The 20548-nt window shown below is 43.8% G+C and overlaps 1 protein-coding gene across 5 annotated transcripts in view; it reads right to left on the bottom strand.

Moving 5' to 3' along the window:
* LOC106579511 (epithelial discoidin domain-containing receptor 1) overlaps positions 1 to 20548 on the bottom strand; it is an 87759-nt gene that overhangs the window by 66821 nt on the left and 390 nt on the right. For 4 of the 5 annotated variants that reach the window (XR_006760681.1, XR_006760684.1, XR_006760682.1 and 1 more), the window contains exon 1: positions 16805 to 16823. The exons of the other annotated variant lie outside the window; for it this stretch is intronic. Coding sequence is in view for 1 of the 4 variants with exons in the window: in XM_045702084.1 (XP_045558040.1) it covers positions 16805 to 16806 (2 nt within the window). In the remaining 3 variants the exon portion in view is untranslated. Of the gene's footprint in view, positions 1 to 16804; positions 16824 to 20548 lie in introns of those variants that run through there. 5 annotated transcript variants of the gene reach the window in all.

The following is a 20548-nucleotide window of genomic DNA, read 5'->3' as shown; positions in this document are numbered from 1 at the left end:
ACCCTTGTAAAACTGACTGTCCAACCGATCCTTGACTTCGGCGATGTCATTTACAAAATAGCCTCCAACACTCTACTCAGCAAATTGGATGCAGTCTATCACAGTGCCATTTGTTTTGTCACCAAAGCCCCATATACTACCCACCACTGCGACCTGTATGCTCTCATTGGCTGGCCCTCACTTCATATTCGTCGCCAAACCCACTGGCTCCAGGTCATCTATAAGTCTTTGCTAGGTAAAGCCCCGCCTTATCTCAGCTCACTGGTCACCATAGCAGCAACCATCCGTAGCACGCGCTCCAGCAGGTATATTTCACTGGTCACCTCCAAAGCCAATTCCTCCTTTGGCCGCCTTTCCTTCCAGTTCTCTGCTGCCAATGACTGGAACAAATTGCAAAAATCACTGAAGCTGGAGACCCATATCTCCCTCACTAAATTTAAGCACCAGCTGTCAGAGCAGCTCACAGATCACTGCACCTGTCCATAGCCCATCTGTACATAGCCCATCTGTACATAGCCCAACCAACTACCTCATCCCCATACCGTTATTTGTTTTGCTCCTTTGCACCCCAGTATCTCTACTTGCATATTCATCTTCTGCATATCTATCACTCCTGTGTTTAATTGCTAAATTGTAATTATTTCGTCACTATGGCCTATTTATTGCCTTACCTCCCTTATCTTACCTCATTTGCACACACTGTATATACACTTTTTCTCTACTGTGTTATTGACTGTATGTTTGTTTACTCCATGTGTAACTCTGTGTTGTTGTTGTTTGTGTCCCACTGCTTTGCTTTATCTTGGCCAGTTCGCAGTTGTAAATGAGAACTTGTTTTCAACTAGCCTACCTGGTTAAATAAAAGTGAAATACATAAAAAATATATATAAATAAATACATTTCTCCTCCATGTCATTGGTTATTGTTCTCAGAACATCATTGGTCACTGAAGCCGAGGGAAGATGGCTGCCCTCTTGGACAGTAGCCCAACAGAAAGTTCTGACCCTCTCTCCGATCGATGGGGATATTGACATAGGTCTGAGAGAGGTGTGGTGTGGTGCGTTGTCCTTCAACGGCACATATGGATCTTCTCACTGGAGATAGAATGAAGCCATCTGTCTGGAAACAATGGCTGTGGTGGATATCCGCTGTGATGAGGCTGTATGTACAGTGGGGGGGAGGACTGAAATCCTGCAGCGCCCGCAAGGTCCCCCTGCTCAAGAATACATATACAGGCCCGTCTGAAGTCTGCCAATGAACATCTGAATGACTCAGAGGACAACTGGTGAAAGTGTTGTGGTCAAATGAGACCAAAATGGAGCTCTTTGACATCAACTCAACTCGCCGTGTTTGGAGGAGGAGGAATGCTGCCTCTGACCCCAAGAACACCATCTCCACCGTCAAACATGGAGGTGGTAACATTATGCTTTGGAGGTGTTTTTCTGCTAAGGGGACAGGACAACTTCACCGCATCAAAAGGACGATGGACGGGGCCATGTACCGTCAAATCTTTGGTGAGAACCTCCTTCCCTCAGCCAGGGCATTGAAAATGGGTCGTGGATGGGTATTCCAGCATGACAATGACCCAAAACACACAGCCAAGGCAACAAAGGAGTGGCTCAAGAAGAAGCACATTAAGGTCCTGGAGTGGCCTAGCCAGTCTCCAGACCTTAATCCCATAGAAAATCTGTGGAGGGAGCTGAAGGTTCGAGTTGCCAAACGTCAGCCTCGAAACCTTAATGACTTGGAGAAGATCTGCAAAGAGGCGTGGGACAAAATCCCTCCTGAGATGTGTGCAAACCTGGTGGCCAACTACAAGAAACGTCTGACCTCTGTGATTGCCAACAAGGGTTTTGCCAACAAGTACTAAGTCATGTTTTGCAGAGGGGTCAAATACTTATTTCCCTCATTAAAATGCAAATCATTTTATAACATTTTTGACATGCGTTTTTCTGGATTTTTTTGTTGTTATTCTGTCTCTCACTGTTCAAATAAACCTACTATTAAAATTATAGACTGATCATTTCTTTATAAGTGGGCAAACATACAAAATCAGCAGGGGATCAAATACTTTTTCCCCCCACTGTAACAGTGCTATTGGTTGGTCAGTCAGTCAGTGCTCCAGTCATTCAGTCATCCAGTGATTCACTGGTATGTGTCAGCTGACACTTCATCAATACCAGGAAGTACCAGTCAGCAGGAAGTAAGGAAGTACAGCCAGTCAGAAGTTTTGAATCTGAACTGATTTTGACAGGATGGAGCAGGAGGAGAGGAGGAAAAGTGAGTCATTTAAAAATAACAAGCAGTGGTAAGAGAAGTGGAAGATAGAGGCAAATAGATGGCGAGAGAAACTAAGAAAATACTTTTGAGAAGTTAAACAAAACATTTTGAGAGTGAGGAAGGAGAGAGAGAGAGCGAGAGAGAGAGAGGATTATAAAAGTGGGCGGATAAAGAGAGAGTGGAAGAAAGGGAACTCATTTCAAGGAATAGTTTGGCCTTGGGAAGTGTGGCATGACTCATTAGGACGTCTCTCTGCTTTCCAAAACATAGGTTCAACAACTCACACACACATACATACATATGTATGTATACACACGCGCACACACACAAACCTTCCCTTCACATAACTCCACTGGCTTGCCAGTGCCAACACCATAAACTTACGCCATGCACAACAACATTGCTCTGAACCAATCTAAGTGACGAGGAACTGACAGATATAAAATATTTCTGCAATAAAGACCCATGAATCAACTCTTTAGGAAGTGAGATAGGAGTAACAATTATTGTAATAAACTCTGATTCATTATATGCAGCTTGGGCCAAGTAGAAGTCAATCATTAAGGGAGTAAAACTTACAGTTACTCCAATACGTTCCTTCCCCCTTTCCCCTCCTCTCCCCTCCTCTCCTCTCCTCTCCCCCCCTCCCCTCCTCTCCCTCTCCTCTCCCCTCCCTTTCTCTCCCCTCCCCTCCCCTCTCCTCTCCCCCTCCCCTCCCCTCCCCTCCTCTCCCTCCCCTCTCCTCTCCTCTCCTCTCCCCCTCCCCTCCTCTACCCTCTCCTCTCCTCTCCCCTCCCCTTCTCTCCCCTCCCCTCCCCTCTCCTCTCCTCTCCCCCTCTCCCCCTCTCCCTCTCCTCTCCTCTCCTCTCCCCTCTCCTCTCCTCTCCTACTTCATAGTTAGGATCAGGTCCTCTTGGCCTTCCCCAGTCCTCCTTACTCTAACTCTCTCTCAGCTCCATAAGAGCTGTATTACTAGGATTGCACATTCTTCCCCTCTCCCTTCCCCTCCCTCTCTCCTCTCCTCTCCTCTCCCCTCTCCCTCTCCTCTCCTCTCCTCTCCTCTCCTCTCCCTCTCCTCTCCTCTCCTCTCCTCTCCTCTCCCTCTCCTCTCCCCTCCACTTCTCTCCCCTCCCCTCCCCTCCCCTCTCCTCTCCCCCTCTCCCTCTCCCCTCCCCTCTCCTCTCCTCTCCTCTCCTCTCCCCTCTCCTCTCCTACTTCATAGTTAGGATCAGGTCCTCTTGGCCTTCCCCAGTCCTCCTTACTCTAACTCTCTCTCAGCTCCATAAGAGCTGTATTACTAGGATTGCACATTCTTCAGCATGTCTACATCAGTGGAGACCCCTCAGAGGAGTAAGGGGAGGACCATCCTCCACAGTGAATTTCATAAAAATACAATTGTGAAACATTAAAGAAGTTTTTAGATAAAACTATATTAAATATATTCATGTCACCAAATAATTGATTAAAACACACTGTTTTGCAATGAAGGTCTACAGTAGCCTCATCAGAACTCTGTAGCACCATGTGTAGCCGGAGGACAGCTAGCTTCTCTCCTCCTCTGGGTACACTGAGTTCAATACAAAACCTAGGAGGCTCATGGTTCTCACCCCCTTCCATAGACTTACACAGTAATTATGACGACTTCCAGAGGAAAAGTGAGTCTGTAGCTGCTATGAAAGTGAACTGTGTTTGTGTTATCAGGGGTGTATTCCTTCTGACGATTCTGTTGAAAAACGGTTCTTAAACGGAGGCAAACGGAATGCAACGGAGATAAACATACCAGAATTGATCCAATAGAAACTCTAATTTGCAACTGTTGGACTAATGATTACACCCCAGATCAGCTAGATGCTGGCAAGAGTGTGCAAGCCGGTATTGAATGTCTCACTCTGTCACCTTGATTACTCAAAATTCTATTGACCTGTGCACCTACGTTTGTAAGCTTTCATTTATAGGCTAGGTTGTAGCAACCTCATGAAAATGTGAGTATCATGTAGAAGCCTAAACCTATCAATGTTACATTGAGCTGGGTGAATGGAATATGAATGACAGTCATCCAAAATGCTGTGAAAAAGAAGAAATCATCCTCCCTCATCTTAAACGGCACGACCGCCACTGGCCTATATAGTAGAGCAGACAGAGACCGTTGGCCACTGGCCTATATAGTAGAGCAGACAGAGACCGTTGGCCACTGGCCTATATAGTAGAGCAGACAGAGACCGTTGGCCACTGGCCTATATAGTAGAGCAGACAGAGACCGTTGGCCACTGGCCTATATAGTAGAGCAGACAGAGACCGTTGGCCACTGGCCTATATAGTAGAGCAGACAGAGACCGTTGGCCACTGGCCTATATAGTAGAGCAGACAGAGACCGTTGGCCACTGGCCTATATAGTAGAGCAGACAGAGACCGTTGGCCACTGGCCTATATAGTAGAGCAGACAGAGACCGTTGGCCACTGGCCTATATAGTAGAGCAGACAGAGACCGTTGGCCACTGGCCTATATAGTAGAGCAGACAGAGCCCGTTGGCCACTGGCCTATATAGTAGAGCAGACAGAGACCGTTGGCCACTGGCCTATATAGTAGAGCAGACAGAGACCGTTGGCCACTGGCCTATATAGTAGAGCAGACAGAGACCGTTGGCCACTGGCCTATATAGTAGAGCAGACAGAGACCGTTGGACACTGGCCTATATAGTAGAGCAGACAGAGACCGTTGGCCACTGGCCTGTATAGTAGAGCAGACAGAGACCGTTGGCCACTGGCCTGTATAGTAGAGCAGACAGAGACCGTTGGCCACTGGCCTATATAGTAGAGCAGACAGAGACCGTTGGCCACTGGCCTATATAGTAGAGCAGACAGAGACCGTTGGCCACTGGCCTGTATAGTAGAGCAGACAGAGACCGTTGGCCACTGGCCTATATAGTAGAGCAGACAGAGACCGTTGGCCACTGGCCTATATAGTAGAGCAGACAGAGACCGTTGGCCACTGGCCTATATAGTAGAGCAGACAGAGACCGTTGGCCACTGGCCTATATAGTAGAGCAGACAGAGACCGTTGGCCACTGGCCTATATAGTAGAGCAGACAGAGACCGTTGGCCACTGGCCTATATAGTAGAGCAGACAGAGACCGTTGGCCACTGGCCTATATAGTAGAGCAGACAGAGACCGTTGGCCACTGGCCTATATAGTAGAGCAGACAGAGACCGTTGGCCACTGGCCTATATAGTAGAGCAGACAGAGACCGTTGGCCACTGGCCTATATAGTAGAGCAGACAGAGACCGTTGGCCACTGGCCTATATAGTAGAGCAGACAGAGACCGTTGGCCACTGGCCTATATAGTAGAGCAGACAGAGACCGTTGGCCACTGGCCTATATAGTAGAGCAGACAGAGACCGTTGGCCACTGGCCTATATAGTAGAGCAGACAGAGACCGTTGGCCACTGGCCTATATAGTAGAGCAGACAGAGACCGTTGGCCACTGGCCTATATAGTAGAGCAGACAGAGACCGTTGGCCACTGGCCTATATAGTAGAGCAGACAGAGACCGTTGGCCACTGGCCTATATAGTAGAGCAGACAGAGACCGTTGGCCACTGGCCTATATAGTAGAGCAGACAGAGACCGTTGGCCACTGGCCTATATAGTAGAGCAGACAGAGACCGTTGGCCACTGGCCTATATAGTAGAGCAGACAGAGACCGTTGGCCACTGGCCTATATAGTAGAGCAGACAGAGACCGTTGGCCACTGGCCTATATAGTAGAGCAGACAGAGACCGTTGGCCACTGGCCTATATAGTAGAGCAGACAGAGACCGTTGGCCACTGGCCTATATAGTAGAGCAGACAGAGACCGTTGGCCACTGGCCTATATAGTAGAGCAGACAGAGACCGTTGGACGTCATTACAAAAATTATGGATGTTAAATACTAATACTTTTTTTCGTTCAAGTTTTTTGTTATTATAAAAAAATGTCTGATTAATCCTGAAGCAAAACTAAACTAATAATGAATAGATTCAAACTAGCACTTTTAATTGAGTTTTGGGTTCAATTACAAAGTCTGTAGGTAGTCCTAAAGCCAAACACTGACTCATGCTTCTGCTCCCTGATTTGCATCAAAATGACAGAATCAAGAGGAGGAATATTCATTTTCTGTTGGGGCATAATAGCCTAGACCTCTGTCCTATACGCCTACAACACACCCACACTGCAGAGTGGAGAAACACAACCTGTGCAATTCTGAACAATTAATTAAAACACCTCTGTTGTTGCCTGTGTATGGATCCAAACCCGTATGGAACCAAGATCACCTGGGAGAATCAAGACAACGTTAGCACAATGAGCTAAAGCCTAGGCATTAGATCTAGAACATTGTGCTAAATCCTATGTATTACATCTAGACATTAGCTAGTATATAACTACTGCTATGCACACCCTTTCTATTCACATACTGTCCATACACACACATTCGGAAAGTATTCAGACCCCTTGACTTATTCTAAAATGGATTAAGTACTTTTCCCCCCTAATCAATCGACACACAATACAATACCCCATAATGTCAAAGATAAAAAACATATATTTTTTTTAAAGGTTGGCAAATGTACTAAAAATTAAAAACAGAAATATCACATTTACATAAGTATTTCAGACCCGTTACTCAGTGCTTTATTGAAGCACCTTTGGCAGCGATTACTGCCTTGAGTCTTCTTGGGTATGACACTACAAGCTTGGCACACCTGTATTTGGGGAGTTTCTCCCATTCTTCACTTCAGGTCCTCTCAAGCTCTGTCAGGTTGGATGGCGAGTGTCGCTGCACAGCTATTTTCAGGTCTCTCCAGAGATGTTCGATCGGGTTCAAGTCCGGGTTCTGGCTGGGCCACTCATGGACATTCAGAGACGTGTCCAGAAGCCACTCCTGCGTTGTCTTGGCTGTGTGCTTAGGGTCGTTGTCCTGTTGGAAGGTGAACCTTCACCTCAGGCTGAAGTCCTGAGTGCTCTGGAGCAGGTTTTTATCAAGGATCTCTCTGTACTTAGCTCCGTTCATCTTTCCCTCAATCCTGACTAGTCTCCCAGTCCCTGCCACTGAAAAACATCCCCACAGCATGATCTTTTCACCACCATGCTTCACCATAGGGATGGTGCCAGGTTTCCTCCAGACGTGACACTGGGCATTCAGGCCATAGAGTTCAGTCTGGTTTCATCAGACCAGAGAGTCTTGTTTCTCATGGTCTGAGAGTCTTTAGGTGCCTTTTGGCAAACTCCAAGCGGGCTGTCATGTCCCTTTTACTGAGGAGTGGCTTCCATCTGGCCACTCTACCATAAAGGCCTGATTGGTGGAGTGCTGCAGAGATGGTTGTCCTTCTGGAAGGTTCTCCCATCTTCACAGAGGAACTCTGGACCTCTGTCAGAGTGACCATTGGGTTGTTGGTCACCTCCCTGACCAAGGCCCTTCTCCCCTGATTGCTCAGTTTGGCCAGGCAGACAGTTCTAGGAAGAGTCTTGGTGGTTCCAAACTTCTTCCATTTCAGAATGATGGAGGCCACTGTGTTCTTGGGGACCTTCAACGCTGCAGAAATGTTTTGGTACCCTTCCCCAGATCTGTGCCTCGACACAATCCTGTCTCTGAGCTATACAGACAATTCCCTCGAACTCATGGCTTGGTTTTTACTCTGACATGTACGTGTCAACTGTGGGACCTTATATAGACAGGTGTGTGCCTTTCCAAATCATGTCCAATCAAATGAATTTACCACAGGTGGACTCCAATCAAGTTGCAGAAACATCAAGGATGATTAATGGAAACAGGATGCACCTGAGCTAAAATTTCGAGTCTCAGAGCAAAGGGTCTGAATACTTATATAAGTAAGGTATTTCAGTGAATTTTTTAAGCTTTGTTTAAGCTTTGTCTTTATGGGGTATTTTGTGTAGATTTATGTTTTTTATTTTTATTTAATCAATTTAAGAATAAGGCTGTAACGTAAAAAAATGTGGAAAAAGTCAAGGGATCTGAATAATTTCCGAATGCACTGTATATATTTATATTCCATGTGCAATGCCAAGCGTCAGCTGGAGTGGTGTAAAGCTCGCTGCCATTGGACTCTGGAGCAGTGGAAACGCGTTCTCTGGAGTGATGAATTACGCTTCACCATCTGGCAGTCTGACGGACTAATCTGGGTTTGGTGGATGCCAGGAGAACACTACCTGCCCCAATGCATAGTGCCAATTGTAAAGTAGGCCCCTTAGTTCCAGTGAAGGGAAATCTTAAACGCTACAGCATACAAAGACATTCTAGGCAATTCTGTGCTTCCAACTTTGTGGCAACAGTTTGGGGAAGGCCCTTTCCCATTTCAGCATCACAATGCCCCCGTGCACAAAGCGAGGTCCATACAGAAATGGTTTGTCAAGATCGGTGTGGAAGAACTTGACTGGCCTGCAAAGAGCCCTGACCTCAACCTATTTTACTTTTTACTGCATTGGTAGGAGCTAGTGTAACAGTGTAGGTTCTGTCCTTCTCCTCGCCCCTACCTGGGCTCAAACCAGGGACCCTCTGCACACATCGACAACAGCCACCCTCAAAGCATCGTTACCCATCGCGCCACAAAAGCCGCGGCCCATTAAAACTCATTTTTCAACCACTCCACAAATTTCTTGTTAACAAACTATAGTTTTGGCAAGTCGGTTAGGACATGTACTGTGTGCATGACATGGGGGAATGGAAATGATGCAGACAATACATTGCTAGAAGCCACAATCTTTTTTAATTGAGAAAAAAAAGGCCCTGTTCAAAAGTAAAGCACTGTGTAGGGAATAGGGTGCCATTTTGGACTCCAATAGGTTCCCACGGGACAAGAATTTTGTTAAACTCTCACTGTCTGCTACTCCAACGGTTTTCTTTTGGTTCTCAGACAGGGCTAAGATCTCCCTACTTGTCGGTGCCCGTCCAGGGAACTGCTCTGGGCCTCAAACAGATGATTACACCTGGCCTAGTGGAGCTACACTCCCTCTCTCCATAATCCCTATCCTGGATATATACACTGAGTGTACAACACATTAGGAACACATAGACTAACCAGGTGAATCCAGGTAAAAACTATGATCCTTTATTGATGTCATTTGTTAAATCCATTTCAAGCAGTGTAGATGAAGGGGAGGAGACAGGTTAAAGTATTTCTAAGCCTTGAGACAGTTGAGACATGGATTCTATATGTGCGCCATTCAGAGGGTGAATAGGCAAGACAAAATATTTAAGTGCTTTTGAACAGGGAATGATAGTAGGTGCCAGGTTCACCGGTTTGAGTGTGTCAAAAACTGTAACGCTGCTGGATTTTTCATGCTCAACAGTTTCCCGTGTGTATCAAGAATGGTTCATCACCCAAAGGACATCCAGCTAACTTGATACAACTGCATTGTGGTAAACATGGCCCAACAAATTGAAGCAAAAGGGGGTGCAACTCAATATTAGGAAGGTGTTCTGTATATAGACACTGATCAAAATGATAAACGCAACATGTAAAGTGTTGGTCCCATGTTTCTTGAGCTGAAATAAAAGATCCCAGAAATGTTCCATACGCACAAAAAGCTTATTTCTCTCAAATGTTGTGCACAAATTTGTTTACATCCCTGTTAGTGAGTATTTCTCCTTTGCCAAGATAATCCATCCACCTGACAGGTGTGGCATATCAAGAATCTGATTAAACAGCATGATCATTACACAGGTGGACCTTGTGCTGGGGACAATAAAAGACCACTCTAAAATGTGCAGTTGTCACACAACACACTGCCACAAATGTCTCAAGTTTTGAGGGAGCGTGCAATTGGCATGCTGACTGCAGGAATGTCCACCAAAGCTGTTGCCAGAGAATTGAATGTTAATTTCTCTACCATAAGCCTCCTCCAAATCGTTTTAGAGAATTTGTCAAAAGGTTCAACTGGCCTCACAACCGCAGACCACGTGTATGGCATCATGTGGGCGGTTTGCTGATGTCAACGTTGTGAACAGAGTGCCCAATTGTGGTGGTTGGGTTATGGTATCGGCAGGCATAAGCTATGAACGAACACAATTGCATTTTATCGATGGTAATTTGAATGCACAGAAATACCGTGATGGGATCCTGAGGGCCAATGTGAGGCCCATTTATTTTAAGGTATCTTTGACCAACTCGTGAAATCCGGAGATTAGGGATGAATTAATTTCAAATCGACTGATTTTCTCATATGAATTGTAAACTCAGTAAAATCTTTGAAATGGTTGCATCTTGCATTTATATTGTTGTTCAGTATATGTTTTATTGTCACATACACCAGATAGGTGCAGTGAAATGTGTTGCTTTACAGGGTCAGCCATAGTAGTATGGCACCCCCGGAGAAAATGAGGGTTAAATGCTTAGCTCAATGGCACATCAGTAGGTATTTCACCTGATCAGCTCGGGTATTCGAACCAGCAACCTTTCGGTTACTGACCCAATGCTCTAACCGCTAGGCTACCTGCCGCCCTAGATGGGAGAGAAGTGCAGTCACGAAAACCCAGGGAGGAGTACTGCCACTGAATCTGAATTAAGAACCCTCAAATCTCTTTAAAAAGTCTCAAGCTATAAACATAGTCTTGGTGAGAACATTTTAGCACTGAAAAAAGAATTATGTTTTAACTGAATTGAGCCCTAGGCATAGGAATCACAGTACCTATCTAACTTATGATGTACTGTTTTCCATATGAGACCTATACTATAACAAGTATGTAATATATCGGTAGTAGCATTGGCATCCAAATGACATACTGGCGATAGAGTGAATATCAATCTGTGATGCTAGACTGCCTCTAACTATACTGGACCTCTGAGGGTTTGTTACAGTTCTAGTGACACAATTTACACTGTCTGACTACCACCTGTCTGCGGAGAGGGGAAAGAAAGGGGGATGAGGGGGAGGAGAGAAAGGAGAAGTATGTGACGGCACCGTGCTACTCTCACAATGGGGAGAGAGAAAACGGACTGCTGCCTGGTCCACCACGGTGGAGAGAGAGTAGGAGAGAAAACGGACTGCTGCCTGGTCCACCACGGTGGAGAGAGAGTAGGAGAGAAAACGGACTGCTGCCTGGTCCACCACGGTGGAGAGAGAGTAGGAGAGAAAACGGACTGCTGCCTGGTCCACCACGGTGGAGAGAGAGTAGGAGAGAAAACGGACTGCTGCCTGGTCCACCACGGTGGAGAGAGAGTAGGAGAGAAAACGGACTGCTGCCTGGTCCACCACGGTGGAGAGAGAGTAGGAGAGAAAACGGCCTGCTGCCTGGTCCACCACGGTGGAGAGAGAGTAGGAGAGAAAACGGACTGCTGCCTGGTCCACCACGGTGGAGAGAGAGTAGGAGAGAAAACGGACTGCTGCCTGGTCCACCACGGTGGAGAGAGAGTAGGAGAGAAAACGGACTGCTACCTGGTCCACCACGGTGGAGAGAGAGTAGGAGAGAAAACGGACTGCTGCCTGGTCCACCACGGTGGAGAGAGAGTAGGAGAGAAAAGGGGGAGAGGAGAAGAGAAAGGGGAGAAGAAACAAGAAATGGGTAGAGGAGGAGAAAGCAGTAGAGAGGAATAGAGGAGAAGAGAGAGAGAGAGAGAGAGAGGGGCCTTCCATATTTAGAAGCCTGACTCAGAAATATAGAGTAAGCATTAGACAGCGTTAGACAAAGACGGGACCTTGGCAGCAGGAGGGTGAGAATGATTCACCCAGTGACTTAGCATTGAAATGGAAAGGAGGACAGGAGGGAAAAGGAGGGAGGAATAGTTTGGAGACAGAGAGAAAAGAGAGAGAGCAGGTCAAACCGGAATGTGTTGTGCGAGGCTCAGCATTTAGAACCGCAGTGAGAAAAACAGACTCTCTACTTCACTAACCAACTTCTTCATCAAAACAAATAAATGGTCACGCAGGGGAAGGCTGAAGACATCCTCAGAGCTGTTTAATGTCAGTCTGGACCATTCAAACACACACACACACACACACACACACACACACACACACACACACACACACACACACACACACACACACACACACACACACACACACACACACACACACACACACACACCAAACAAAATCTCAGCTCTGGAGCAGTTCCTGATGACCTGATTAACGTGGAGTCTGGTTCTAGATGAAACTCACGCTGACACACACACGAACACACCCATTATCGTTTTTACGCCCCTCAGGCATCGGTTGATCCCTCTACCAGCTAATTTCTCTCTGCTCCTAAAAAGAGCTCACCGACACTTCACAGGGCAGTATCCTGGTCCTAATGCCTGGAAGGGGAAGGCTGAGGTCATAGTCAGAACCTCAACCTGGATGGTGTTACTCAGAACACTGAGGTGATCAAGAAACATAGGTTCAGTCCCAAATGGCACTGTATTCCCTTTATAGTGCACTACATTTGACCAGGGCCTAGGAGAGCTCTGGTCAAAAGTAGTGTACTATATATAGGGAATAGGGTGCCATTTGGGACGTAGCTTGTTAAAATATGCACTTCTTTGATGTTTAGCATGGCATCGTGCCATTTTTTTCCTGGAACTTTTCTAAAGTTTTCTAGAGTTGTCCGGAAGCCCTGAGTAATGATTGGTGGGGTACTGTACCACATGAGTCGACGGGTGTGTGTTAGCAACACTGGGAGAGAGAGAGAGAGAGAGAGAGAGAGAGAGAGAGAGAGAGAGAGAGAGAGAGAGAGAGAGAGAGAGAGAGAGAGAGAGAGAGAGAGGAGAGAAAAATAGTTCATTATTTGGGACTGAAGTTTGTAAGTTTCCATACTTATTGTAGGCAAATATGATAGCTGTCATATAGAATGTGGAGAGACACTTGTTAGAGCCCAGTGAGTCTGACTCATAAAAAAACGAATACTAAGAATTTATTCAGTTTGTAAACACACTCTTGGAAGACATGTTCCTATTACCAACCATACAGTACTAGATACATACACACAGTACATACATACAGTACTAGATACATACATACAGTACTAGATACATACATACAGTGCATATATACAGTACTAGATACATAATACAGTACATACATACAGTACTAGATACATACATACAGTACATACATACAGTACTAGATACATACAGTACTAGATACATACATACAGTACTAGATACATACACACAGTACATACATACAGTACTAGATACATACATACAGTACTAGATACATACATACAGTACTAGATACATACATACAGTACATACATACAGTACTAGATACATACATACAGTGCATACATACAGTACTAGATACATACATACAGTACATACATACAGTACTAGATACATACATACAGTACATACATACAGTACTAGATACATACATACAGTACTAGATACATACATACAGTACTAGATACATACACACAGTACATACATACAGTACTAGATACATACATACAGTACTAGATACATACATACAGTACTAGATACATACACACAGTACATACATACAGTACTAGATACATACACACAGTACATACATACAGTACTAGATACATACATACAGTACTAGATACATACATACAGTACTAGATACATACACACAGTACATACATACAGTACTAGATACATACACACAGTACATACATACAGTACTAGATACATACATACAGTACTAGATACATACATACAGTACTAGATACATACACACAGTACATACATACAGTACTAGATACATACACACAGTACATACATACAGTACTAGATACATACACACAGTACATACATACAGTACTAGATACATACATACAGTACTAGAACATACATACAGTACTAGATACATACACACAGTACATACATACAGTACTAGATACATACACACAGTACATACATACAGTACTAGATACATACATACAGTACTATACATACATACAGTACTAGATACATACACACAGTACTAGATACATACATACAGTACTAGATACATACACACAGTACATACATACAGTACTAGATACATACACACAGTACATACATACAGTACTAGATACATACATACAGTACTAGATACATACATACAGTACTAGATACAGTACTAGATACATACATACAGTACTAGATACATACATACAGTACTAGATACATACATACAGTACTAGATACATACATACAGTACTAGATACATACATACAGTACTAGATACATACATACAGTACTAGATACATACACACAGTACATACATACAGTACTAGATACATACACACAGTACATACATACAGTACTAGATACATACATACAGTACTAGATACATACATACAGTACTAGATACATACATACAGTACTAGATACATACATACAGTACTAAGGCAGTCTATTGTGTTTTAAACAACAACAACAGTGAGTCAGTGCTCAGGCACGACACATTCGTAGGAATAAAATCATTACAATATAATGATCTGAAATGCCTTTTAGGTTGTTTGGGGTACACACTTCACTATTCAAATGCTCCCTGACTGTATCACTGAAATGAACAACCCTGAAGATGAGTACTCATTATACAGCATGCAGACAGAGGAATTCCAGTCAGCTCTTATGCTGGCATGATATGCTGAGGGTATGTGAGATCCCCAGATAAGATACAATGACAGATTCACTCATTCAAACAGTCCAGACACAGCAAATAGACACAAACTGTTTACCCAGCCCCATACCAACACTATCTATCAGGGTTGGGAGGACGAGTGGAGGTAGAGATGAGGGGAGGGAGTGATGATAATGATAAAGAGATGGGAGGATGAGGGAAAGGAATAGAGGGATAAATGACCTAGTGCTGCTTCAGCCGGAGGGGGACAGAGAGAGAGAGAGAGTGGTGGAAGATGAAGTGAAAGAAGAGATGTTCAGAGAGATTTGGAGAGAGACAGATTGCCAGAATGATCAATTACTGCATCAAAGGTATGTTGGATGGGGCAGAGGGAGAGACGGATGGAGAGGGGGAGATCAAATGGGTCTCAGAAATGGTTTCCTTTTAGATTTGAAACAAACCGACACGCAGAACCCAAAACGACTTCACATCCCGCTTTTAAGTGTCACCACCCATTATGCAATTTAGAGTTTCTCTCTCTCTTCCTCTCTCTTCCTCTCTCTTTGACAGCCATTCAAATGCTTCGAAGAGAAAAGTATGAGAAAGAAATTGGATTGAAAAGTCTAGCTAGCTGTCTAGACCAAGGGGAAATTGGTTTAGGACAAGAGATAAACAATTTAGCCAAATGCTTTCTTTTTGGAGGTGGTTCCGTAAAAGGCTACTTTGTCTGAGCGTGTAGATGGAACCTGCTCATCCTTGGTGATTGAATTCTTCCTGAACATGAGGTCTGTCAGCCTGTTGGGAGCCAATTAGTCCAAAACAAACCCCAGTGATATGGACAACTAGATAACTGCTTCCATACAAGCCATTCCATCCATAAAATGATGCTATTACTATGTTTTAATCTAAGATTACAGATTATAAAACTAAATCCTGTACACTGTGTATGCTTGCAAAGTTTCAGTTCTTTATTATTTCAATAGCCAATGTTTAGTTCAACAGCACTCAATGGTAGATGGAATCATTGGCTATTGAAATACAGTAGATCGCAATAAAGGTGAGGTTTTGCAAGTAGGCAGTGTGTGGTTCATTTGTTATTTTGATTCACGTTTTATATTCCTATGAACCGATAAAATATATATTTTTTTTACATGCGAGCGCATCCCTTTTGAAGATTGAAGTCATTTAACAAACGTTTCAGTATCTCTCCTAACACTACATCTAATAAATGTATCTCATAAACACTATGACCTGAAAAAGAGGACAATGGTGTCATCAGCAGCGAGGTCAATGATGAACCTGTGTGACTGTATACTGGCAGAGACTATCCCTGAATGCTTCACAATCACCTAAACCCAGTTACATTATTCATCTTTAACATACTGCTGTATGACTGGATACCGCTTATTTCCCATAATCCATTTGGTCACATTTATTACATTTTACTGATACATGGTATGTGGTATGCATGTCTTGGTGTAATTACATGCATCTACAGTGCATTCAGAAAGTATTCACACCCCTTGACTTTTTCCACATTTTGTTATGTTACAAGGTGTGATTAAAATGTAGACTTTTTTTGTCAATGATCTACACAAAATACTCTGGAATGTCAAAGTGAAAAAAGAAACTAACTACTAAAATAATATATGAAAAATAAAACACGAATATATCTTGATTATATAAGTATTCTACCCCCTGACTCAATACATGTTAGAATCATCTTTGGCAGCTATTACCGCTGTGAGTATTTCTGGGTAGGTCTCTAAGAGCCTTGCACACCTGGATTGTACAATATTTTCTCATTATTATTTTTAAAATGCTTCCAACACATACCTCTTACTGGTAGACTGAACAGACAACTTGCATAGAGCACTTACAAAGAAAATCATTCTGACTCTGTAAATTCATCTTTCCTGTACAAAACTCCAAAGAAAGCACAATAATCAAATTTGTATGCAGCGGTATACTCACATTGTTGAAGTGTGATCTAAATACTGTAGGCTATAATATGTCAATCTCTTCTTGTCTCTTCTCTACAGCTGACAGAACCAGACTATGAAATGACAACCATCCTCTTGGGACGACATGGAGGTTTGGCATCCAAATGCCCATTAGACACGGATAGAACAGATCTACGATCCCTTTAGGGAGTATCTATCAACACAATGCTCCTCCTCTCTGTCCTCACTCTTCACTGGTACTACTGGCACAGCAGAGGGGAGAGTGAGCGAGTAGGGGACAGAGAGGAGGCATAGAGAGAGAGAGAGAGAGAGAGAGAGAGAGAGAGAGAGAGAGAGAGAGAGAGAGAGAGAGAGAGAGAGAGAGAGAGAGAGAGAGAGAGAGAGAGAGAGAGAGAGAGAGAGAGAGAGAGAGAGAGAGTGAGAGAAAAAGAGAGAGAGACCTAGAGGAGGAGAGAGCGAGAGAGAGAGAAAGCCATCACCTACAAAGAGATGAACCTGGAGAAGAGTCCCCTAAGCAAGCTGGTCCTGTGGCTCTGTTCACAAACACAAACAGTCTATTAATGTTCTGTATTATGTCATGTTTCATGTTTTGTGTGGACCCCAGGAAGAGTAGCTGCTGCTTTTGCAACAGCTAATGGGGATTCGAATAAAATACCCCAAAATACCAAATACCCCACAGAGCCCCAGGACAGAAACACAATTAGACACAACTAAATCATGAGAAAACCAAAAGATAATTACTTGACACATTGGAAAGAATTAACAAAAAAATAGAGCAAGCTAGAATGCTATTTGGCCCTGAACAGAGAGTACACCGTGGCAGAATACCTGACCACTGTGACTGACCCAAAATGAAGGAAAGCTTTGACTATGTACAGACTAAGTAAACATAGCCTTGCTATTGAGAAAGGTTGCGGTAGGCAGACTTGGCTCTCAAGAGAAGACAGGCTATGTGCACACTGCCCACAAAATGAGGTGGAAACTGAACTGCACTTCCTAACCTCCTGACAAATGTATGACCATATTAGAGACACATATTTTCTTCAGATTACACAGCCCCACAAATAATTTAAAAAATAATTATTAACTTTGATAAACTCCCTTATCTATTGGGTGAAATGCCACAGTGTGCCATCAAAGCAGCAAGATTTGTGACCTGATGCCACAAGAAAAGGGTAACCAGTGAAGAACAAACACCATTGCAAATACAACCCATATTTATGTTTATTTATTTTCCCTTTTTTTACTTTACCTATTTGCACATCATTACAACACTGTATATAGACATAATATGACATTTGAAATGACTTTATTCTTTGGAACTTGTGAGTGTATTATTTTATGTTTATTCATTTCACTTGCTTTGGCAATGTAAACATGTTTCCCATGCCAATAAAGCCCCTGTCACGTCCTGACCAGTAAAGGGGTTATTTGTTATTGTAGTTTGGTCAGGATGTGGCAGGGGGTGTTTGTTTTATGTGGTTCGGGGTTTGTTGGGCTATGTTCCTATGTAAGAGGGGTGTTTGTTTAGAGTGTTTCAGGGTTTGTTGGGCTATGTTCTTGTTAGTTTATTTCTATGTTAGTTCTAGTCTTTCTATTTCTATGTTTAGTTAATGGGGTTGACCTTCAATTGGAAGCAGCTGCTCCTCGTTGCTTCTAATTGAAGGTCTTATTTAAGAGGGGTGTTTTTCTTTAGGATTTGTGGGTAGTTGTCTCCTGTTTTGTGTCTGTGCACATGACAGGACTGTTTAGTGGCGTTTGTTGTTTTGTATACGTTGTTCCTTCTTTTAATAAAAATAAAGAAGATGAGTATACACGCTCCTTGGTCTACTCCTTGTGACAGCCCCTTGAATTGAATTGAGAGAATAGGGGAAAGACAGTAGGGGTAGAAAAGGGTTGTATTGTCTTTTTATCTATTAACAAAACCACAGGCAGCTAAACCAACCCCTGAGCCAGGCAGCATTTCCCCCCACCCCAACAACACCATCCTCCCTACACAGCAGCAGGACCAGCCCCCTGGCCAGGACAACCAGCTACCCGCCAATAAAGGCATATCTACCCCCTAAAGGCATAGCTACCCCCTAAAGGCAGCATTTCCATCCCAGGGAAGAGAAACCAGACCCCTGCTCTCTCTGCGCAATTACCCCCCTAACCCTATCGTTTACTCTGTGTCCAAAAAACACACACACAGACTTGGTTCTATGAGAAAGCATATTCTCTCTCACTGTAATTCATCTCATGTCTCTGTCAGAGGATAATCGATCCATTCATTCTCCATGATGGATTCATTAACACCGTGGGGGATGATGCTTGGGACATCTTGGACATGTTTCTCCTTCTCTTGTCTTCCGCATGTGTTTCTTCTAAAAACCCTTAAAGTCTTTGGTGGTGTCCGATGGTGTTCCATAGGTTGAGACTGGATTCTCTAAAAACATGTTTATTTCCTCTGGCAGTACTTCAGGCTAGTTTGGGGGGTTTGTTCCAGTGACTGATTGCTTCCCAGAGGAGAACTCCCCATTCGCTACACTGGTGTATCCCACAGGAACGAAATTCAAGCGGCTCTGCCTTGTTTGGGGTCACCTGGTTGCCGCGCGAGGTCGCAAGGTTAATAACCACACCATGTTCCATCAAGGTGTGAAATGGCCACCTGGACGCTATGAGGTCATCATGGTAAACATTCAACTTTTTATTGACCCCATCCTTCTCACGTTAAGGACCCTTTGCCTTTTTACAGTTGTAGTACTCTGCATCCATAGAATGTATTGTGTTTGACACCAACTGGGTTTGAGGAGCCCCATATCAATAGAATCGGCCCATTACCTCTATAGTTTTACAGACTCTGGGTAATTCAAAGCGAACAATGTTGCTGAAAGGTTATTTAGTATGGAATGTGGCCTGGGGGAATGACTTGAAACAACTCAAGACCATTTGCAATTTTGGGGGGTCAATTGTGGGCAGTAAATTGGATAAGCACCTAAGAGATCTATCTAATGGAAAACAAAGCCTAAATAAGAATATGCATGAAAAGCTAAATTTGCGCATAGGCCTTGGCCTAATGCAGGCCAGCTAATTCATATACGTAGCCTACTAAGAACAATAAACGATTGAACAGTGTTTATACACTGGTATTACAGTGGTCAGCCTATCAAACAATATAATAGAATGACGTGAAGAGCAGTTAGGCCTATGTGGTCTAATATGAAGCAGATGTTATGGGTTAGCAGTTCTGTTGTCCCTTAGAGAGATACAATGTACTGTAACTACGCTATATTGACATACTATACATTAGGATATGTTTTATACTGCAGGGATACAATGTAGCCCAATTACAATAGTCCTAACTAGCTACTTTGTACATCACCAATGAAGACGTGAATAATGCAATGTAATAACTAAGTAGTTAACGTTAGTCCGTTGACTCGTGGAAAATAGAATTTATCTCATCACCAGGCCAGACAAACAAGCAATGTGGGTGCAACGTTACACCTCACTATGCGCTTCCCGAGTGCTGTGGCCGGAGTCCAAACCTGCCTCCCCGCCTGACACCGAGACTGTTTGACGCCAATCGACACAGTGGGGCAGGCAGACAGACTGACATAAACCCACAAACACCCATTCACAGACAAACGGACACAAATACCTCATGTAACCGTGAAGATAGCCTACCCACAGCAGATCCTTAACTGGCATGAGCGATTTAGCAATTTGCGTTTATTGACAGTGCGTACTCTTTATCAATGCATGAGCGTGATGT

Source organism: Salmo salar, chromosome ssa02, assembly GCF_905237065.1.
Source record: "Salmo salar chromosome ssa02, Ssal_v3.1, whole genome shotgun sequence".
NCBI lineage: Eukaryota > Metazoa > Chordata > Actinopteri > Salmoniformes > Salmonidae > Salmo > Salmo salar.
This window is presented reverse-complemented; position numbering and strand designations above follow the sequence as displayed.